The following is a 22,808-nucleotide window of genomic DNA, read 5'->3' as shown; positions in this document are numbered from 1 at the left end:
GTGGTCAGGAAGAAGACAGGAACCTGCAAATTGTGCTGCAGGGTGGGCAGGATATAACTGCTTACATTTACAAGTTACTTAAAGTTACAGGGAATTAACAAAATGTTATTAGAAGGAATTAAACTTCTGTTCTGTTTGCTCTTACAATAACACTTAGCAGAACTGGTCCTGCTGGGTAAATGGGATACTTTCAGTGAGCGTACCTGGTTGGTCTTGGCCAGTTCACTGAACATGAGCAGAGCTTCTGCTGCAGCTAAGGCAAAGATGAGGTTCTTGTGCACAGTTGTTCGCTCACTCTTGGGGACACTGAGGAAGGAGACACGAAGCCCTCAGCTGCAGTCACATTAAAGGGTGCACAAGCTCTGTCTAGTGCTTACTGGGCAGCTTCTTCCCACCCACCTACATAACCGTACCTTGTTTGTGTCCTTGTTCGGAAGCAAAATGTCAAAAAAAAATACAGAGAAGGCAACAAGTGTCTGGAATTTTCTTACCCAACTGCCAAGAATAAAATAAAGGTAGCAATCAGGGCACAGAAGGAAACTCCACATCCAATAAAAGTCAAGGTCTGTAGTGTGATCTCCTCCTTGGTGGTCCTCTGCTCCAATCATGAAGCAACAAAAGACACAAAACCCCCACAAATTACCCACATGCTGCTTGCAGTTCTTGCACCCACCCCACAGAGCAGTAGAGAAAGGCTGCTCGCTTACCTGCATCTCGTACACTTGCAGCAGCACTGCAAAGTTTGTGGTGTGGTTGCAGAAACAGGCAGTGGAGTCCGGGAGAGAAGTCACCACAGAGCAGCCAGCTGTCGACCACATCCCGCCAGCATCTGGGCTAACATGCAGTGAAAGACAAAGAAAAACATGGAAATTGCCATCCACAAGATGTAAAGACAAGGTGCTAAGGGAAGTTCATTGTCCCAGAAGAAGCAGAGTTGAAATGAGGAAGAAGAGGATGTCAGAGACAGGTCTTCATGTGGACTTTGGTCTGGATTGTCTCAGCACATTTACCTTATCCATCAGAAAACAGATCTAGCATCAATGTGTGTAATACAAAGTACAGTTCAGCCACTGCTGCTTTAAACAAAGCTCAGTAACTGCACAGCTCTGGGAAGAGCTCCTTCTAAGCACATTCACTGACAGCATCCCTGGACCAGACATCTAACCCTCTCCATCGGCTTGGCTGCCACAGTTCCACCGGAGTCTTGATTTCCAAGGCAGGACAGCCTGTCTGCAGCCGGCCAGCTGCTCAGCGCTGCCCAGGCAGCTAGCAAAGCTCCAGATTTGAATTTCCTATGCAGGGACCAAGGCTGCACTGGCTCAGCTTGTTCTCACTGGGCAGCACTGCCCTTCTGAGTGTGTGGTACCAAGGCAAGACCAAATTCAGACCAGGGCTGGTGGAACTGTTTGTGCAGCAAGCAGCTCCCTCCGAAAACACGCTCTGCTCACCTTCCCCAAACGCAACCATGCCTATTACAAGACTGTGACTCCAAAGAGGTCTTTTGCAGTTGAATGACTTAATTACAAATCCATAATATATCACAGTCTCAGTGCTCTCACTGTGGTGACATTCAGCAAAAACATGTCTCAATGCCACGCAGTATTTATGAGGCTTGGGAGCCCTGAGTATTTGTTGTGCTATATATCTCGGCCCAGCCCTTCTTTGTTGCAGACAACAATCACAATTAACGGGCTTTCCATTTTAGTTGTACATACTTCATTAAAGGTCACTTGCTTTTGAGTGACTTTTCCAAAGGAAATCTTCCCAGGAGAGAGCTCTGTTCCATCAGATGGAGGATGTCAGCATGCAAAGCATGCAAAGAATTACAGGTCCCTACTTTTACCATTATATTTGTATTGTTATGTTTGGTTTACAGTGGAAATAAAAGTTTGTAAATCTGGGGACCTGAAGAGAAACAAGGCACCTGAGGCTGAAGTTCCAGAAGGCACAGATGGGCCCCGGCGGCTTGTCGGGCAGATCCTGCAGGAGAGATGGACAAGAGGAGGTTATGCAGCCCTGCACGTACATCACATGGACGTCGCTCCCTGGGCTGCAGTGTACCAGAGCACGGGCTGTCAGCCCCAGACAACGCCTCCCCGGGGAAACAGGAGTCAAGGCGAGAGCCGGGCACGGGACACGCGTTAGTTCAAGAGCTCCGGGGCCCTTGGGCAAAGTCTCCGCAGGGCCTGGGGGGCTCGGGCTTTACAACTGGCCTGGGAGGGGGTTCCCCGGGGCTCCCCGGCCCCCTGTCCCGGGTACCTCGATGCGGTGCTGCAGGCGGTAGCGCACAGACGTGCTTATCTCCTGGTCGTCGCTGAGCAGAGCGGACGAAATGACGGCGGTGCCCACCGCGGTGCGCAGGTACCTGCGAGGCAAAGCGTGCTGCTCGGGGACCCGCCACAGCCGTGCTCGGGGGCAGGACCGCACCGGGCACACACAGGGCAGGCGGGGACCTCCAGGGCCGCTGCTCCGGAGGTACGGGGCAGGGGAGACCCCCGAGCACCGAGCGAGCAGCGGTGTGCGGGCGGCCACCCCCACCTAGCGGGCGCGGGGCGCAGCGGGGCTCTGCTGCCCGGCTCCTGCTGCCCGGCTCCCGCTGCCCGGCTCCGGCAGCCCCCGGTTCTGCCCGGCCGGGGCCCCGCCGCAGCCCCCCCGCAGCCCCCGGCTCGCCCCCGGCAGCGGGAGGTGGTGCGGAGCCCGCGGGACACGGGCAGAGCCCAGCCCGGCACTGCCCGGTGTGCCCAGGTCTCTGCCTTCACAGAGCACCGACCGCTGAGCCCCCCGCTGCTGTCCGGCCGCCCCGCAGAGCAGGGGGCAAGGGGAAATGGGGTGGGATGGAGCAGGGTGGAGGTGACCCCAGAGCAGGGGCACTGAGGGGCTCAGCACGGACTCCGAAATGAACACCCCAGCCCCGGGGTTCTGCTTCACTCACTTCTGTCCTCTGTCGGAGGCAGCCATGTCCTGGGAGGCCGTGGCGCTGCCGTGGCCGGTCAGGCAGCGCTGGAGGGAGCCGTAGCCAAACCACATGTTCTTCACCGTGACCCTGCGGAGACCTGGGCAGAGAGAGCCCTGTGGGACGGGTGCAAGCACTCCCCGGGACTGCCAGCGGGCACGGTGAGGACCCTTCCTCCCATTAAAGGTGTTGTGGAAGTGCCACAGGGACAACCAGGGACGGGCTTCGCAGCCTACCTTTGGCTTTCAGCCTTTGCATCTCTTCCTCGGGAACTTCAATGAGGTCAGGCCTGTCTTTTTCGGGGCTCTGGATCAGGTATGCCTCACTGCTCAGGTCTGGCCTGCTCAGTTCCAGCTTCCTGACCTCCATCCCTGTGGCAGGGGCAAGATCAGGTTTTGAAGCAGGGTTCACCCTTCCTCCAGGGCTATTGCACAGCACAATGCCACCAGGACATTACAGCCCCAGGCAAGACAGAAGCAGCAGATAGGTCCCTTTCATCTGCATCTGGGCTCAGTTTGTCTCTTGTACCCAAAGGTTCCTTACAGTACTTTTAACCCACTTGTTTTCTCACAGTGGCCCAAGTTCTGTTCTTACAGATAACAGCCTGCAGAAGTGGACTGAGAGGGGAACATGGTAGGTGCCTCCCCTCCATCCCGATACAGAAGAAAAGGATGCCTGGTAGGCAGCCAGTGATGCCATGTGCTGAACAGAAAGGAGCTGGGATCTGTCCAACCTGAGCCATCACTGACTCAGGCACACCCAGGAGAGAAGTCCTGAACTAAAAGGGGGTTTGGAGAGGTGCCTCCCACACTGCGACACTTCTGCACAAAGGAAAGGGGGAGGAGGCCGTAAGGGTTAGCAAGGGATGAGCTGGAAACCAGGCGGGATGACTAAGCTGGGTCCCTGTGAGATGCCCGCCTCTGCCCTGCCGTTCACCAGTGCCACTCACCAACATTCCTGTGCTGAATTGTGATCTTTGTCCTCCCTGCGGTCAGCAGCGGGGCTAGGAGTGACACCATTCTGTCGCAGAGCTCAACAACAGCCATAGGCCCTCTGATAACCTGGAAACGTGCAGAGAACAAGAGGAGTCAGCACCTGTACTGCCAGCTCGCACTGCTTACAGCTCACAGGAGTTTTGTTATACGCTTAATGTTCGGCAGAAAAAGAGATGTTGGGACTCAATGCTTTTGCTTTGCTTTTCTCTGTCTTCTTTAAAGAAAAATGTTCCCAGTTCCTTCAGCAGCGGTGGAGAGACTGGCAAAAAGGGAAACTTGATGGTCTTCATAAACAGTCATTAAAATAGCAAGCAAATAAATAAATCAACAAATAAAACAATCTTCTGGAAAAAAAAAAAAAAGCATTTTAGGCCTGGCTCCTGATTTTTTCAAAGCTGTAGAACAACCTGGAAAAGGTTTCCCTGCTGGAGGTGTAGCAGGTGACTGGCCCAATCACTCCAGGTCCTGCGTGTGCTGGGCAGCACAGGTGCCACCCCTGTACACAACACAGCCATGAAAACCTCCTGGAAACAAAACAAATCCCTTCTCCTTCTGCAGATACACCTCCTGCACCAGCTAATCTGAGCCAAGGCTGTTTTTATGCCATCATCAGGAAGCTGTGAGTAATTGTGGCCACAGAGACCACAATTACTTAGTTTAGCTACTCTGACGAGGTAAACTCTGAACTATTCAGCATCCTTTCATCTCTGGAGGTCCCTGGCTCAGTTCCTGGAGCACTGGCCAGGCCAGACTCTGTCACATTTTTCCAAGACAGGTGGAGAGTTTGGGTCGTACAAAAGACATAAAAGACCCATGTGAGAAGGGAGGAAGGCAGTGGGGAAAATCCGAACGGGGGTGGGATAATGAAAATTCCTCACATAAAGCCTGGCGGTGTTTTGAACAGCGTGGGGTCTGATGACAGACAACTTCTTGGCAGCCCACCTACATAAAATGCAACAAACTGGAAACGAAGGGCATTGCCCTGCCAGACAGTGGGATGTGGGAGCGAGGAATCTACTAAGCAACGGGAATCTGCAGACTGTGTGCAGTCCTGCAAACCAAGGCTCCACAAAGTGGAGAAGCTCAAAGAAAGCGGAGATGACCGTGGGAGCCAGCCCTTCTCTGAGCTGGCAAAAAGGCTCTGTTCCCATGCTCACTGCAAATACTTGAGCTCCAGAATACGGCCAGAAAGGCTACACGGACCATGCAAGGAGAGGTCTTCAGCCCGTGGTCGTGCTGTAGGCCAAAGAACTGCACACACAGCAAGATGAACCGAAGTGGCACAGGGCTGGCCAGACTGCTGGTGGCATGTTACCTGGCTGACTGATGACCACGTTTCAATATTGTGCTCTTCCAGGATTAACTCGGTCACTTCCACATAATATTGGCTCAGTTGCTCCAATATCTTCAGCTCCTCTCCCTCCTGGACTTCCACATTGGAAACTTGCTTTAGTAACAGAAGCACCGCAAGCAGGTCCGAGGGCTCCACCGGTGCCTCTCCTTCCCTCAGAACAGCTGCCAGGACATCAAGAGTACCAAGAGCGACGGAGAGGTTCATGTCTCGGACATCACTCCTGAAGATGTTCTCGGGGATCTGCCATGGAAAATATATTTTAAGTCAGTGTATAGCCATGACCTCTGCCTGCTCATCAGCTACGCAGTGTGCTGGGGACGTGAGCAAGGCCCTGCTCACTGCTGTGCAGACACCTGCCTGGGCAGCCTCCCTTCAGGGGAAGGTCTGCCCGGACATTTTGAACTTCTTGTCCAGCCTCAGTCTCGGTGACAACCTGAGGCCACACTCTCCAACAGCACCCCAGAAGGGGCCACAGGCATAATTTCTGGCAAAGTGACATCAAACGCCAGCAGAAGCCAGCAAGCCCACCCCAACAGCTCCTGCTGCTGCCAGCGCCCCGGGGCAGCTAGCTGCTGCAGCTGGGCCTGCAGGACTCACCACAGTCCTCTCTGCAAGCGCGTTCACACGGCTGACAAGCGAGTGGCTGGATTCCAGCTGAGCTTTTTTCAGTTGCCAATATGCATCTGGGAATAAAACAAAAGCGTATCTACGGCTGTGGTGTCTAGCAGCATGGTTAACATATGCCCTGTTCAAAGCCTGGGGAATGCTCCTCGGATGCTGAGTGAGTTTATAGGACAGTCAGGACAAGGAGACTTTGCAGCTGTGTTTTATTTCTAGTACAAGATCCCATCTGGAGAGACAGTCTAACCCTTCTTCTCTGCCTCCTCCCCATGTCCCCCTGCCAGCGAGTTTGGAGGTGCCCAGACTGGGAGGCCCCCTGCAGCGTTGCATCCAGGAGCCATGTGGTGTGTACAAGCACAGCTTCACTACAGAGTAACAAAATAACCCATCAGAGCACATACAAATGAAGCAGTCGCTGCTACAGCACATTTTGCATGCCATCTCTTCAGAGCAGACACCAGGCCTCCCCATCACTGACCGTGATCCCAGTTAGGACCCCCAGGAGTGAACACGGTGGAACCAGCGAATAAATAAATAACAGATGCTGTACCCTTTCTGTAGCGACAGATAAAAGGCAAAGACTGCAAACAAGGCATGTAGCGGAATCCACTGCTGCCAACTTCAAAAACCCGGCATTCCTCAACAGGCCCTGTGGAAACACACAAAGAGAAGGCCCGCCATTCCCCAGGGACACGCCGTGCCCAAGCAGGTCTCGTTTCCTGCAAGCAACCCACGAACTCTGTTGAGGACAAAAGCTGCGGACTGCTCCGTAAGCAGCCCCACTGCTCAGTCAGAGCAGAGCTTGCGCTGGGCTCTGACTGCCTCCAACATCCAGGAAAACATCGGAGGAGGTGGCAATGCCGGGTCCTGAGTTTGTGTTTTATCAGCATTGCCAAGCCGACCTGGCTGAGGGGCAGCACCTGCCTCCCAGCAGGGCACAGAAGCTCTGGGTGTGCAAAACCCAGGGAGCAGCGTCACTGACAAGTAAGACATTTCTCCTGGTAGAAGAGAAAGTCTCGCTAGCCCCAGGCATCTGAACAGCTATCTTTGCTAGTGTCGTTGTAAGCGTCTTCCACAACCAAGGATTTAGTGACAACTGTGGTTCTAATACGATTTGGAAGTTGCCCAGCCCACCTCTGGATCTTCTCACACAAGGAGATGGTCCTTCCCACCAACCGTGCAAAACTCCCTTGCTGAGGATGGGACTTGTTTCTTGGGCCATCCCTGCGTGCTGACCTCCCACCGCGGAAGGGAGCTGCAGCAGCAAGAGGCACAGGACTTACCTGGGCAAAGAAACTGTGCGGTCACCTCCTGGATGGTGCTTTCAACCTCCAGAGCATTTGAGCTCCACCCAAATACAAGCTCTTGTTCTACCATCCAGCACGACCGAACTTTCTCAATCTGCTCCGCGCTCAGGACTTTCTGCCAGATGTGCAAGTCTGTGATGTTCCCACTGAAGGACTCTTTTGCCCTGAAGGTGCCCCCCAGGGAATCTTGATCCTGACCGATTATGAAAGTGCCCTGGCCGTAGATGGCCTGGGGGGCAGCCAGCCCCGCAGCACACAGACCGCTGGCAGACGCCCTCCTTTTACCATCGGCGTAGATGGCCCAGGTCCCATTTTCCTGCTGCCAGGTCACACAGAAGTGATGCCACTGTCCATCAGCACGGAACACAGGCAGGTATGGGGAATGGTGCCCGTGGACAATGAGAGCAAATCGAACAAAGCCTTCCTCATCGACAAAGCCACGGAGCTGGAATTCATTAATAAAAGCTGGCACGGCATAGGAGAAGATGGTGGCGATCTCCTGGGTCCTGGTGTCCCACTGGAGGTGGGCACAGGCTGTGACAGCAGGCAGTTCTGGGAAGTCAGAAAGCACCTTCACGTATTTTGTGTCTGTTTTGTCTTTGAACACCAGGACTGGTACGACATGGTCCCCTAGAAGGAGAAATTTCAGCCAGCATAAAGAAGAAGCATGGCCAAAGCTTGCTCATCTTCCACTGCAATAAAACTATCCTTTTCATTGGACTGCTACCCAAGCTAAGGACTCACGGCCCCTGCACACGAGAACATCCTGCATGTATGCAGCGAGGCTTCAGCTTCCCCTGTGCCTGGAGGGAATCAGGAAGGCAGGAAAGCCAAGGTTGCATTATTACAGCAAGTATAATTTCCAGAAATGTAGGTCTGCAAACAGTGAATCCGGAAAGAACTGCATGTCCCCAAGCATCCCATGCTATAGCAACCAGGAGCACAGTCAGATAAGACCTTTGAGGCATCTGCCATGCAGAGCCTTGCTACTGGGGAACCCCGCTCTCCTGGTCCTGTCTCTGCAGGACCACCACTGCTCTGCAGAACTGAAGACCACAAATGGCAAGGCTGAGCAAAGCCAGAGCTGTTTTACAGGGAGATGGCAGAGAAGGACAGAGCAGATGAGCCCCTTTACAACTCCCTTTGGTTGCAATGCATTGCGAAATCTTGACAGTGGCTGGGCTGCTGATGTACCAGGTCACTGGTGTTCCTGCTGCCAGTTCCCGCTTGTGACGGGAGGCATCACCACAGCGACAATAAAAAGCAACTGGCAACCTTTCCAGCCAGATTACTTTTCCAGGATAAAAAAGATCCAGCAGTGAGCATGTCTCCAAGTAGTCCACACCCACTTATACTCACGTCTCCGTTTTGGCTTGTGCAGGACACCATCCCTGTCGTTCAGCCAGAGGGAACCTTTGATGTGGTGGGACTGCAGCAGTTGGCTGAAGGAAGCTTGCTCACTGTCTGGGGGTTCAAAAAGCAACTGGGCAAAGCGCTGGTCACAGTATCTGTCTGCATGCCACCAGTCCAAAGCAGTGGCCACATATTCGTACATGTGTCTTGAGGTCTCTATCGTGACAGGAGCAAAGCCTGAAGAAAGACACACACAGCATAGAGCGTGTACCTCGGGCGACACCCAGCCTGCAGGACACGCAGCAATTTCCAGAAAGCAGCACTTCAGCTCTCGGGCTGCCCCCTCCCCGGCTGGCTTGCCCACCAGCACCCAGCGTCCTCCAGCACAGCCCCTGCCATCCCACTTCCACGCTGAACAGGAGGCAGGGGTCAGCCTCTTGCAGCACCCCAAAGCATTTACAAACCCTGTGCACCCCAGGGGAGAGGAAAGCAGGTGCTTGTTTCTGTGTTCAGCCCCTGGGATGTTCAGAAGGCACAGCGTGACAGAAACGTCCAGACTATCTTGGAATGAAAATGCAGGACATCCGTGGGTCTGCTCACAAACTGAATCACTGGCCTAGAGTTGCAGCTCAGCCAGACACCCAAAGCCATGCCAAACTCCAAAGAAAAACCTCACTGTGGTATGCCCAGGGATTGCCCTTAAGGTAGTTGGGTAGTTTGTTCAAAGTAGATATGGACAAGTAAATTTTCTCTCTCTTTTTTTTTTTTTTTCCATTCCCCGCTCCTACCAGCTTCTACATTTGCAGATCCAACTTGCAAGCACAAGATGATCTCTGTCTTGTTTGCAGCTACAGCAGAAAAGGCAAGCAGCTGGGCAGTACTCTCCTGATTTTAGAGTAACTAAACTCTAACTTCAGTAACTTCAGTAACTTCATCGTTAACCAAGCAAGAACTTACTGTACAGATACAACAGCCACAAAAAATGAGATCAGAAAAGGTTTCTTCACTTTTCCTTCTGCAGTGGGACACCCTTTTATGCATTGTTTCTCTGTGCTGAATATTGCTTGTAAAAACAATACAGATTAAAACCAATATAGACTAAAAATACAGAAGTGCTGATAAGAACACTAACCTTTAGAAGTCTGATTCTCAGCAGGGGCTGCAAAGACTAAGAAACTTCTGGACAGACTACCAACCTGTTGGAGAAGAGGTTTTTAACACTCATACAAAGTATTAATATTATCTGAAATATTCAAATTATTAAAATTGCTGTAAAACTCACCAGAAAGCTGAAGAACCAAGAATCAGATCTTGAGTCTCTCCTAAACATTCTGACCAACTGGTAAGCTTTCACCCCTTGCTAGAATAAACAAAATATTACTAGAGATGCACTGCAGAGACAGAAACATTCTGCAGAAAGCTAGTCTTCAGAGCAAGGCTGCTTTCCTCATTAAGTCTGAAATCAAAAATGAGAAAAGGGCTCTCTGAATCACCTATCCTGGCTATTATCCTATCGAAACAAGCCTCGGTTCTTAAAGAACTGGAGGTCTCATTTAACATTTGTTTCCAGGATACAGAATAACTAATCATAAAACATATATGGATGTGTGATATTAATAGGCAAGTTAGCCTCTTTATCTGCATTAGCTAAATAAAAGAGCTGTCATAAATTTCAGGGTGAAACAGTGCCAGCTCGTGGGTAGCTTTTCTCATTTCTCTTAAAGTCCAAGGGAACACAGCACCAGCAGAGGTCCTGCGGACCAGTAAGCCCAGCATGCCCGGTCAGAGCCCGAGCACACCGCGCAGCAGCACACAGCACCAGGCCGGGGCAATGGGGTGGAGAGCTGGAGGGTACAGCCACGTACGAGCTGGTGGGGACATCGATAAGGGTATGTAGAGAGACATGGAAACTGGCAATGTGCTCTCCAGTGCAAACAAGTCCTAAAGCCGTCTCTCAGCAGTGACACTGCTGGCTGCAAGAAGTCCCGGGGCTCTCCGTGGGACTCCTGAACTGTGCGGACAGTAAAAGTGCATCCCAAAGCACTGGGTGCTAAGGGGCTGAGGAGATGGGTTCTGAAGCCCTGACTCAAAATACGTTCTCAAAGGGGTCTTCCAAAGCTCAGCAGCGGCTTTACGAAGAGCGAACACAGCTCCAGGCCCTGGGGGAGTGCTCGGCTCCCACCCGCCCGGCCGCTGCCTGCAGGGAGCCGCGGCCGGCAGAAGGCGCCGGGGGCAGCCGGGCGGGCGCTTCTCGGGGAGCTGAGCCCCAGGTGCAGGGAATGGGGCAGGGCCCGGGCAGGGGGAGCAGCCAGCAGCCTGGGGATGCAGGCGGGCGTGCCGCGGGAGGCGGCCAGCTCCGGCGGAGCCGTGCCGGGGGACGAGCCGCCAGCCGGGCGGGCTGCGGGGCAAAGCTCCCGCGGGGCCACCGCGCCCCGCATCCCGCACCCCGCGCCCCGCATCCCGCATCCCGCACCCCGCGCCCCGCATCCCGCACCCCGCGCCCCGCATCCCGCATCCCACGCCCCGCACCCCCCACCCCGCGCCCCGCATCCCGCATCCCGCGCCCCGCATCCCGCATCCCACGCCCCGCACCCCCCACCCCGCGCCCCGCATCCCGCATCCCGCGCCCTACATCCCACAACCCACACCCCGCGCCCCTCTCCCCGCACCCCGCGCTCCGCACCCCGCTCCGCCGCCGGTCTCCTCCGCCCCGCTCCGCGGCTCCCCCGCCCCGGCACCGGGCGGGCCGGGCACCCCCAGGGCCGGGGGCGGCCGGCGGGGCTGGAGGCCGGGGCCACCTCCAGGGGCCGGCAGCGCTCCCCGCCCCGGGGCTGAGCCGCCCTCCGCCGAGCGCCCCTCGGCTTCGTCGCTCGGGCTGCAGCGACCGCGCTCGGCTCCCACTCCTCCCTCCCGGCGGATGCTTGAATCACGCCACGGGTTCACGGGCAACTGGCTTTTGTTCTCCGGGGTCTTCGTCCGGGAATGAAGGCAATTATCGCATCCCGGTGCCTCTGCTCGCTGCAATAAATCTCCCTCCGAAGAATGGACCTTGGAGGCAGCTGCTCGGGGCTGCTTGGTGACCGCCGCCAGCCGGGGGGCGGCCCTGGCGCACACGCAGCGCCCCGGGCTCGCCAAGCGCCGGGGCAGCTCCCGGCCGGGCCCTGCAGCTCCGCCAAAACCGGGTCCTGCCTCGCTGCGTGGTGGGGGAGCAAGGGGTACGGACAGAGCCCAAGTGCAGACCAAGGATCTTCAGATGAAAAAGTGCAAAGTATCTCTCAAACTTACAGCTAGGTTAGGTTTAGTAAGAGTTAGGGTTACCCAGCAGATGGTAAACTATTTTCTTTCTGCCTGTACCTCAGACAGAGTTAACCAACTTGTAATGGCAATAAATGTAGTTTCCTGGTAGCATTAGAAATGGAATCCAAACCACAGCCTCCAGCATCACCCCTCTTTTCTACAGACATACACAGAAAACATCCTCTGTGCACACAAAGAGAGGGTGAAGAAAAGTTTCCAGTGCTCAGTGAATGCTGCCTGAGTTTCTAACCTCACCTGTACAAGTTCTTTGGATTTAAATTTGAACTAACTTCCCTAATCACACACTGGAGTTTCAAATAAGGCTTCTGTGCTTTGGCTGGAATCAAGGACGGCTCTAGAGGGCTCTGGTGAAACACTCTGCAGGCGTTGCAAAGCAAAGGTGGCAGCCTGCACGTGGAAGCCAGTGCCTGGCACCTCAATGTCTTCCACCTAAAAATCACACCTGCTGTGCAAGGCCCCAGAGTGCTGGGTAAGTCCAAAAACAGGGGTCCGAGGCCTGGCCTGCTGGAAACTTCCTTTGGATGGCTCAGCTCCCCAGCAGGTTTCCTGCAGCCACACACACATATTGGCGCTGCAATCTGTTTGCTTCTTGCCATGAAGGCAGCCATCACCACCAGTTCTGGTAATTCAGCTTTGTGTCTGCACTTATTCACACAACGCAAATACTCAAGACAGTCATCTGTCCCCTTAAGGCAACTGCATTTCCTAGAGTCAGCCTTCATTCCATACATCTCAAAATAAATTAGAAATAACAGAGTTTTTAGAGTTGAGAGATGTCCAGGCAGTGCAAGAAGACCTTAGCAAGTAGAGGTATGACCTTGGGACAGTAAGATGGTGAAATCCCAATGTACTTTTAATGCCTGTAAATCTCTCTAATAAGCAGTTGAGCAAAGGGCAAATTGTGTTGTGCAGTTTGGGTGATGCTGTCACTCTGGGTTAGCTTATTTTTAAATAGGTTGCAATTCTGTTTATATGCAGTCAATTAAAAAAATCAGCTCAGGTGCATTTTAGGAAGCGTTAGCCTTATCAGCTCGTAAACCCTGATCTGCCACCCTCAAGGCACATCTTTCACACAGCCCTTGGAAGAGCTTCCCAGCACATGGGCTAGCAACATGTTAATCTTTATAAATCAAATATTTGCCAAGTGGAGTAGAAAGCCACGTGTCTAAATAAGATGTATTGAAAAATGGAACAAAGTGATGTGTGTGTCAAAGATCACTAGGTCATGTTGCAAGCCTGTCCCCTTGCAGAGTTATCCTTCAAACATCTCCCTAGCCCAGCTGTACATGTTAATTCTACTCCAGTATTTGTTTTTTCCCACTTTTTAATACACAAAACTGACCCTCTCTCTGACCCGGCTCCTCCTCACTGAGTTTAATGCAACCCAAACTTTGTTTGAATTAGATTCACTACAGACAGGGCTTGCCAAGTGTTGACTTAGGAGGCATTGGGAAAGAAGATGCAGACTTACCTCCCGCCCACCCAGTACCAGGGCAGTGAAAGTAAGTCTCATGTATTTCAATTATTTTACGGTTTCACACAACTGAAAATTTGAAAACCTGCTGTTTGTGCTGATGCCTCACACTGAGAGCAATGCTGCTTCTGCAGTTCAAAGCTATCCTTATTTATCTGCATATGGAGGCTTCCCTTTGCTTCTGCAATGGATACTTGTCATGAGGTTTGGAAGGACCTGAAAATGCAGACTCTTTCTTCATCCTAACAAACCATCTTGAACTACTTTGCTATTTATTATTCAAAAAGAAAAGTGAAGCGATTGCTTCTGCTCTCTTGGCTGATGCTGAGTACTTGAAAGGGGGCACCTGGGCTGTTTGTGAGCTCAGGTAAGAACCTGAGCCTTCTGCTTCCTCGAGTTCAGACACTCTCTTGGTGAGCACAGACAGAGCCCAGATGTCTCTCACATGCAGAAATTAAAACTTCAAGCTGCTTCTACGTGCCCAAAACACTTCTGCTTTCCAGTTTCACTAACAAAGACTTCCACCAAATGCCATCCACCCAGCGTAAAGGCATTGCAAATTGGCAGTTTTTAACTACCACAAATTAAAGTCTGTGGCAGATTTAAGGCTCTGGATGGTCAGTCTGCCGTTGCACTAGGAAGAAGACTAACGGATTTCTGAGTGCGTTCTCAGCCTGGACATTTAACACATCCCTGGAACAGGTACTTCTGTGCTAAAACTCCTCTTGTCCTTCCCACACCCTGAGAATCCAGCGTGTAAGCAGCGGCAGGGGAGCTGACTGCCCCTTAACTCCAGCTGGTTGAGAGGCCTACCAGGCCTGGCTTCGGCTCCTCCAGGACCTCCAGGTCTCCCGAAAGAAGGCCATCAGTATTCAGCAAGCAATTAACAAATATTTGGACATTTGCATTGATCCACTCATGGCAAAACTTCCCACTGCTCCAGCAGATGGGGACATCAGCCCCGGACATCCTGTCACTCAGAGCAAGCTGTTAACACATGCTGTCTCACATGGATCAGGCTATCAGAAGCAGCAGCGTCTGGAAAAATCTACACAATCCTTTCACTTCCTCTGGATAAAGACACGGGATCAGCACCTATCATCCATGCACACACTGCCCCGAAGAGCAGCCTGTAACTACACAGCAACCACCGGCTGGCCGAGCTAGCAGCAGCCGTCGAATGCACAATTCGCTCTTTGGACTTTGGATTGTGGATGCAATTTCACATTCACAGCTCTGCAGGAGAGAGGCATGAGGACACGTGTTCTGGCTAATTCTTCAGGTTTCCAAACAAGCTTCCGTATTCTGCACACTAAAGGTTTACATTGATTTGCTTTTATGGCCAGACACCTGCATGTTTGGCGATCCCATTATTTGTCTAGCTCTGTCTATTTCCTCTCCCCCTCTTGTCTCAAGCCTGTCACATCAGGGTTGACCAAACTTCCTGATGCTACAACTTCACACCAAGAGTCTGGCACGTCAGGGACGTGCGCCGCGGGAAGCTGAGGGCAGAGGGCAGGAAGAGCACCACCTGCCCGAGGGGACAGAGTGACCCAGGCACGTAGGTCTCAGGAGCCTGTCCGTACTAGCTCATATCCTCACACAGCAAACACACAGTGTTCCCCGCAGGACTCATCCCACCGTGCCCCGTTACCAGGCCTGACTCCAGCACACAGCGCACACCTGAGCCGCTTGCGAACAGCAAGCCGTGCTGGAGCTCCGGGGTGAGGATCTGTGCCTCCTCTGCCAGCCTCGTGCCCCTCACACTGCTGAAAGTGCAGTTTGGGATCTGTCAGTGAAGACCCACAGGAGAAATTAGTTTGTGGAATACAGCAATCGTGAATCATATGCCTGAGAAGATGGAGGTGATAGCACTGAGAAGGTTTGCCTAATTTACCTCTCTGGCTTTCCTGATGTCTGGCAGTTGGAAGAATTCCTCCAGCAGAAGAAGTCTGAGACTTGCCGACCAGTTCAGCCTATTCTAACAGAGAGCTCTGTGAAGGCTGAGCTGGGCAGCGGCTTCCCTTCCCGTTTCAGTACTGGTCACAAGAAGTAGCTGAGAGCAGCTATTTCTGATGCTGCTTTGCTTTTGGGGCCTTTGTAGGGTTAGTCATTTGGGAGAGCTTTAAACATTCAGAGTGCCAAGTATGGAGGATTGCCTGGGGCTTATAACTTGCATTAGCAGGGTAAAAAGTCTGTTCCACTGGCCTTCTGCAGGCACTGACGCTTCGCCCTCGTCCTGGTTAAGCAATAAAAACTCCCACTGCAGCTGCGGCATGCCGAGCCCCGCTTGGTGTTTATTTCCTATGATACACCACTGACAGCTACAAGATCTCTCAGTTGAGAAGAAAGTCTTTCCTCCACAACCCCAGGCTTATATTTCTCAGGCAAATGATACAATTCCAGTGCTACTTTGCTTTCTAGACTTGTTTGTAGAGTTAGCTTTAACTAGGGTTTTATTTTGTTGTTTTTGTGTTTTCAAATGCCCAAAAGTCTCAGTGAGATTTGTTTTAACAATCTCTTGTGGAGATGCCAGCCTTAATCGCACTCTTCCAGGCCCTTCTTATTGTCTGGGATGAAAGCACAACACAGAGCCTCCCCTGCTAATTGCCAGCTTTCTGTTTTCCAGTGACAGGTGCATTGTCTGGAGGAGCAGACTCGATTGTGTCCCTGCGCAGGAGGGCATCAGCTGCTGATATTAGAGAGCCTTTCAGCAGAGCTCAGGCAAGGCTTGTTATTCAGTGCCATCATTTATAACAAATCTGTGTAGCCTAGAAACTTTTAATAGAAAAAATAGGACCTGCCGTTATAATTCATTTTTGTTTGTTTTTTTTTCTCAAGCTGCTAACTACTCCTAAATCTCCCGTCCTCCTACGATCAAGACAGGGCATTTGGTTCTGATCCTCTGTGAAACACTATATCTTTCTAATATCCTTTTTCCATAGTTTTCTCGTGAAAGGATTTTGTTGGTTTAGCCAGACACCCACTATGGTTCTACTTTAACCTGTAATCAGAATTGGCAAAAACTTTTTTAACTGGTGTTCCTGTGAGGTCCATTCTGAAGCGGTGGGGCTGGTCCATGTGCATCAGCTCAGGCTCAAAAATGTCCCAGAGCTCTGGCTGGTGTTTCTGCCATCCTCTGAGATCCTGAGCGAAAGAAGAGTTCGCTCCAGAGATGGGGACCTGCTTTCTGGGGTGAAAAGAGGGGCTCTGGTGCTCACGCAGAGTGAGGGAAGGCAGCAGCAGGAGAGCTGCTGCGAGATGAGAGCAGTAAGCATGAGAACAACATTAGGCACAGACCACATCTGTCTTTCCCATTTTTCACATTAAGGGTAAAGTTTTCCACATGCAATTGTTGTGCAACACCAGAACTCCAGCGACTGCCACAGCACCATGCAACCAGGCACACACCAGACCATGGAGCAGATGGCCCGGGTTTTTGCTGCAGGAACCTGGCAGTAGAGAAACCATCTTTTTCCTGGATCTATTCACCTCAGTCACAAGAGAGAAGGGAGGGTCTACAAACAACTGGTGTAAGCAGCATACCCCACGGAGCTGAGGCAGGGGCAGCTCCGAGGGATGCAGGGTGCCTGGGGCCACCGTGCCTCCTCGGAGCCCCCCTGGGCTGGCGGGGTCCAGCACCCCTTGTACTAAATGCTCTTGCCCAGCAAAGCAGCCCTACCCACACACACAGGCCTCTGTAAGATACCTCGTGTTTACTTATACAACACAACAGTGAGCGGTGAGAAAAGCCAATGTGACTTTTATGGCTTAAAAGGGATGTGAGGCTTCACTTCCACTAGGTACAGAGTGAAGGTTTTTTCCCAGTGCCAGGAAATTAATGCTGTGAGGCTGAAATGATTGGTTCAGAAGTGGATCAGCTGCTTTCAGTATCTAAGTTACTCTCCGTTTTCCCTCTAGGATGTTCAGTGGTTCCTGTCATGACCCCACAGAAGGCAAAAGTACAGTCGGGGGCTGCGACCTGCACCAGCCTGCACCAGCAGCGCCTGCAGCAGGTTGTTCCTCAAGGCCAGGCTCCGCTCCCCACTTCCCTGCAGTTTTCTGCATGGGGAATCGCAGCACACCTGGCTGCCTGGCCCCACCACCCAGCCTGAGACCGGGTCCTGCGCTGCTGGGGGTCCCCGCTGAGCTTTTCTGCCCAGATCACCCAGCAGGGCATTCCTCAGTGCAACCGGGCGGTGCTCCTCCTGCAACACGGCGGGCCACACACTGCAGCCTGGACCTGGACCTGCTCCTCCTGCAAATGCCAGCACTTAGAGGTTACCAACACTTGTGTTCAGAAGTTTATCCTCTCTTAATAACAGCCGTATTTCTGCCGTCATGTTCAGCCGACTCAGCTGCGTATTCACAGTCCAGACGGAGACTCCCCGCTTCACACCCTTCTCATGACACACAGCAGCATCTCAGAGAGCTGCACAGACCTCTTCATACCTGAAACTCTCTTCTTCCTTTTCCAACTTGTCTAGTTTTGCCAGCCTGTTCTGACAGAACCTAAATAAAGCTGAAAACTCAATCCAGCACTACTAACAGAAGGACTTTTCCAATTGTCAACAGAACACCAGAAATTCAGGCACTTCTCCTAAACAGTATTGACAAGTGATAGACAGTAGCAGAATGATTTGAGTATCATAATGCTAGAAAATAGCATAAGATCAGCACTGGACTTTCTTGAGTTTCTAGCATCCAACAGCATCTAGCTAAAAGCAAGCAAAAGGCTCCCCATGCACTTTATTTGTCCCCCCTAAGGAAGGAGACAGTCTATTTCTTGTTTCTGTATTCTGCCAGGTCCTTTCCCCCCATTCAGAAAATTGTTCTTTCAGAAACTCAGGGAAACTTGCTTCACGATTCAGTGCATCATCACTTGCCTGCACCACTTCTATGCTCCCAGCTTCAATCTCTTCTTTCAGTTTTTACATAACGAATAAACTTCTCAGATTAGGTTTCTCTATTTCCTGTAATGAGTTTGAACACCTTGAATAGATCTCCTGCTTTCAGAAGCAACAGTTACACAATGCAGAAGATCCCTGAGAGATCACCTTCTGTCCCAACCTGGGGAAGCGCTTCCTTGATTAGCTTTCTTGTACCCACAGGTTGGTAAAGTTTTAGTCCATCTCGTTCAGATCTGTCAGAATTGTATTTAAATTCTTCTGACAGATTCTTGGCCTGCAGCTCGTTAACAGATCGCTGTTGAGGCAAGATGTTTGAAATTAGAGTGGTTTTGAACAGGAGAGACACATGGTGCATTTATTCTCCTGTTCAGTGATTGTCTCTGCCTGGCTCCGCTCCTAACCCAAGTTCACCTTGGGACATTACGGTCGCTCCTGGCTAGTTTGGGAACTCATGAATGTGTTTGTTGGATAACACACAAGACAGCCATGACTAGGGTTCAAGCACAACCACAGTATGCGCTTTCAGCTTCTGGACAATCTGCATTGCCTCTGGCCACCTCTAACAAAACCCAGTCACACGCAGGGTTGGGTGGTGCAGGAACCCAGCACGTTCCCCCACGAGTTCTGCAGGCAGACATGAAGCATGAGGGAAGTCAGACGTTCTGCCACCAGGACATCATGCAACAGAGATACAAGTGTGGCTACTCATAGCACAAGAAAGCATTTCTTAGGCTTCTTGCACTGCCTGTCATTTCACATGCATGTGCCAGCAGTGATGTGTCACTTTTCAGTTTGAACAGTTGCAGGCACCAGTCCCATAGCCCCAAGTCGCTGGGCACCGCGCTCCCACCACCGACACAGCCAGCTCTGTGTTGGCTTTCACCTCCCAGCACTGCAGGCTTCGCTGGCGTGCTGTAGAGCACTCGGGATTTTCTCAGTGTGCGCAGCTGTTGTGCTGACTGTGGCTACCAGGGTTGTCTGACTGTCCTGTGAAAACCTTAAACAAACAGGTTTAGGTGCCAAGTTATTCCACCAAGGAAAGCTGGAACAAAGGCAACCCTTCACCCATCACTTGATCCCCCATTACGCAAAACCAGTCCTGTCTCTGCGGGATCAAAAGCCTCATCTGCTAAGACTACTTTTTCTAACTCCCTTATCCTAGAAAGCAAAACTCTGGTTGATGATTTACACTTGTTACCCTGAAGAAAAAGCATGTTTGTCTTTAATATGGCAGGAGCAGGTGCAAGCTTCATAAAGTAAAACCGTACTGAAGATTTTTTTAAACAGTCCAAGCTCTGCACTGCCTCTTTAAATAAGGTCTGAGAATTCAAGATGTCATTTGGCACTCACACACAAAGAAAGCACTGACTACAAAACTGGGGAACAAGGCAGGGTGTAAATGCAGACACCAAAATACCTGGGAGTTTGTAAATTATACACAGATACAAACCGTAAAGATGTAGACTTCAGCCTGAATGCCCACCTGTTGAGAAAAAAAAAACACCATAATTCCTTGTATCCCAAGTAAGTTTCAAAAAAAAAAAAAAAAGGTATTTGGGGTGCTATTTAACTTCCCTGTCAGATGCCTTATAGGGTGATAAACTTGGATTGCAGGTTAAGGCTTGAAACAGACTTCAGGGCAGCTTTGTAACAAAAGCAAAAACAAAACCCAACAAAACAATAACAAAAGAAAAGCTTGCGGTCTTCAGGCTTCAGCATAGCTCATCATAGGAGGCTAAGCTAAGTATGGAAAGTATGTACTCTGTATGTTACTCTGGAAAGTATGTTACTCTGGAAAGTATGTAGCGCTAACAGAAACTCTGAACAGCCAATTCACTGCCTGTCTGGAGACCACACAAGCACACCTTTATAAATGGGCCCAGAACCTTAAAAATTCCTTTAACTCCACAGTCTTTTCCCCAGTCTTCTTTCTTCTCAATAATTTCAGATTTACCGAGCTCTTCAGAACAGGACCACCACGTTATGTCCTCCCAGTGTGGTACTGTGGGTACGCAGCGGCCGTGGCTGTGCCTGGTGACAGCAGCCACCACCCCGCGTCTGTTCGGAGGAGCACAGGGAGGGTGTCAGCGCTCAGTGGTCCTGATAACCTCCCACTGGAGGACTCTGGACAACTGTAGAAAACTTGAACAAGTCATCCGTGTGTATAGTGAAGGGCATCGACCCAGAAGCAAAGATTGCAAGCAAACAGCTGTGAAAAAGCCTGTGTAAGATGATCAGAAAATAACTTGTTCTTAAGACCATCGGTTGTGCCTACATACGTGGGACTGGAAATAGGTATCCTACAAGGCTGAGAGGAAGAAACAAACACTTATCTGAAATTCAGCCAGCTGTTAACCAGCAATAGATGGAGCTAGTGGTGCACTAAGACAGCTTTGAACTAAGGAAGAGCCCTACCTGCACATCTGCAAGAGAGCCAGTTGCATACCTGGGAGGATAGGAAAAGACACTATATTACTAGAAGGTAAAACAATAATCGTAGGACATCTGCTTGGTTGTCAAGGACCAAGAGGGAAATAAAGCTGTTGTCCCCTCTAGCTAAAACCTGCTGTTTCTTTTTCCCCAGACTCTCAACCACCAACTGCTCTACAGTTTGTATGCCAATCTAATTTTGACGCCTGTAATTCACCCTAGAGACTGTTTATTTTAACTTTATCAACTGAAGAGAAAAACAACTGTGTTAGAATTAAAAAAATAAAAAAAAAGAGCATCTGGGAGCAGGATATTCTTCCTCTCAGACATCTTCCCAGCCTAACTGGTGTACAAGAATATGGGATTTTTAGTTACGCAAGGGTTGAAAGAAGGGGGAGAAGAGAGTGCAGGTTCTTTGTGTGCTTATCTTATAGATGGTCTTTTGTGGTCTGTTGGAACAAATGCTGTCAGTATACTGCACTCCACCTCAAACCAGGCAGCCAAGCTTCATCTGGGACCTACAATACACAGAGGCAATGAATCCACATGCAGGGACACTGTCTGATTTAGCCAATGCCAAAAATGTGAACTCTGGAACTCCACCAGCTTAGCAATGTACCCCTGGGAGCCCACAGCTGGTGTGGATGAGAGCAGCAAGGCTTTCTGACAGTGACAGAAACCAAAGGGCACTTAGAAATAACAGAGATGCCCATTCCTCTTTCCAGTTTCAAGCATCAGGCGCCTTTCCCCACTCTTCAGCGGGCACAGAGACTTTGGGCAGTGTCAGCACATTTCGCAGAGTTAGCCATCCGCAAGGTGTCCTCAGCAAGGGCTTGCAAGTCATAGGATCTGGAGTTAACCTATCTCTAACATAAAAATTGATTCTTGCCTATTTCACAAGACTTTTCTATTAACTGGCAGGGACAAATGCCATGTCTGGCTCTCCAGCTCCTCCAGTCTGAACACTGCTTTAGTTATTTTGCTACAAGACTGGCATAAACAAGAAAAATGCTGGATTTTGTTTTTCATCCCCTTGGCTGTTTTCTTTCCCCTCCCATTGGCATCTATTTTTGAACAGGGAAAAGCAAACATTGCACGATAGCTTTGCCCACCCATCTCATTTTTGTTTGCATACCTTTATCTGAAAAACACACTGATGGGGAACATTTTAAATAATTCGGAGGGGCACTGCAGACATGTAGATTTGTTCTGGACACATGGGACCCCCGTTTCAATTTTAGGCCATCTGCTAACTGGTGCTTGTTCAGAGGGAGTCTGCAAGATGTTTGATTCACTTCTGATGCAAGAACTATCGTTCCTTCTGGAATGAAAGCCAGACCTGCTCCTGTCAGCAATGCCACATACTCTCAAGATGTGCTCTGAGGATGAAGCACCTCAAGAAGGAAGATATTTAGTAAAATGCTTGGAAAAAGTCTCCTTTAGGCAAGAAGCAAATGCACTACTTACGTTCTTGTGGTGTTCTAGAAGAGAGAGGGTCTTGTATAATTAACATTTAATGTTCAGAACAAACAACATTTGACTTTTTAAAATCAACAAGATTTTTAATTTCAGGCACTTATGTTTTTTTTTTTTTACCTAATTCTCTAGAAAACAAATTAGACATGTAATAAAATATGCGTTAGACTTCTGAAAAATCTCACTACGTTTGCATTTAAGATGCATCCTTTCTTGAAAAGCTGCCACAAGTTCTTTTGTCTGTGAATACACCGGGCCATTCCTTTTCGTATGTCAGTAACCTGGAAAAAAGAAAGCTAAAACAAAAGTCTGATGTAGTTTATCTAGAAAACAGTGAAACAATTTTATTGATCTCCTTGAGATACAGCAGGAGTTTGCTAATTTTGAAAACGGGCATTTTTATTTTCTCTCTCACCGTATAACCATGACATTAACAGCGCAGCAACGTCAGGTGGGTTTGCATTTTCTCTTGCAGTTGTAGGTTCTTTGTAAGATCTAAACATAAGAGTCAGTCTGATGAGTGCATGGAGAAATGGGATTAGTAGTGCAGGACGGACCACCTTCGGCTGCTCGGTGTAAATTACACGTAAACTGCAGTTCACCCGTGTCGCTTTCTT

The 22,808-nt window shown here is 50.6% G+C and overlaps 1 protein-coding gene across 9 annotated transcripts in view; it reads right to left on the bottom strand.

Moving 5' to 3' along the window:
- ADGRD2 (adhesion G protein-coupled receptor D2) overlaps window positions 1-13,237 on the bottom strand; it is a 31,986-nt gene extending 18,749 nt beyond the window's left edge. For 8 of the 9 annotated variants that reach the window (XM_083807229.1, XM_083807224.1, XM_083807226.1 and 5 more), the window contains exons 1-16: window positions 11,267-13,237; window positions 9,866-9,943; window positions 9,716-9,779; window positions 8,590-8,820; window positions 7,207-7,860; window positions 6,474-6,572; window positions 5,900-5,985; window positions 5,264-5,542; window positions 3,903-4,014; window positions 3,190-3,324; window positions 2,933-3,053; window positions 2,260-2,365; window positions 1,925-1,980; window positions 708-834; window positions 492-595; window positions 204-306 (exon numbers count right to left, since the gene is read on the bottom strand). In XM_083807229.1, the coding sequence (XP_083663355.1) occupies window positions 204-306; window positions 492-595; window positions 708-834; window positions 1,925-1,980; window positions 2,260-2,365; window positions 2,933-3,053; window positions 3,190-3,324; window positions 3,903-4,014; window positions 5,264-5,542; window positions 5,900-5,985; window positions 6,474-6,572; window positions 7,207-7,860; window positions 8,590-8,820; window positions 9,716-9,779; window positions 9,866-9,913 (2,325 nt within the window). In that variant the 5' untranslated portion in view covers window positions 9,914-9,943; window positions 11,267-13,237. The remainder of the gene's footprint in view (window positions 1-203; window positions 307-491; window positions 596-707; window positions 835-1,924; window positions 1,981-2,259; window positions 2,366-2,932; window positions 3,054-3,189; window positions 3,325-3,902; window positions 4,015-5,263; window positions 5,543-5,899; window positions 5,986-6,473; window positions 6,573-7,206; window positions 7,861-8,589; window positions 8,821-9,715; window positions 9,780-9,865; window positions 9,944-11,266) is intronic. The other variant, XM_083807223.1, reaches the window with a different exon arrangement.
- Window positions 13,238-22,808: the final 9,571 nt, after the last annotated feature.

This window comes from Anser anser (genome assembly GCF_964211835.1).
Source record: "Anser anser genome assembly, chromosome: 21".
In the NCBI taxonomy this organism is placed as follows: domain Eukaryota; kingdom Metazoa; phylum Chordata; class Aves; order Anseriformes; family Anatidae; genus Anser; species Anser anser.
Note: the sequence above shows the minus strand (reverse complement) of the source record. Positions and strands in the feature narration are given on the sequence as shown.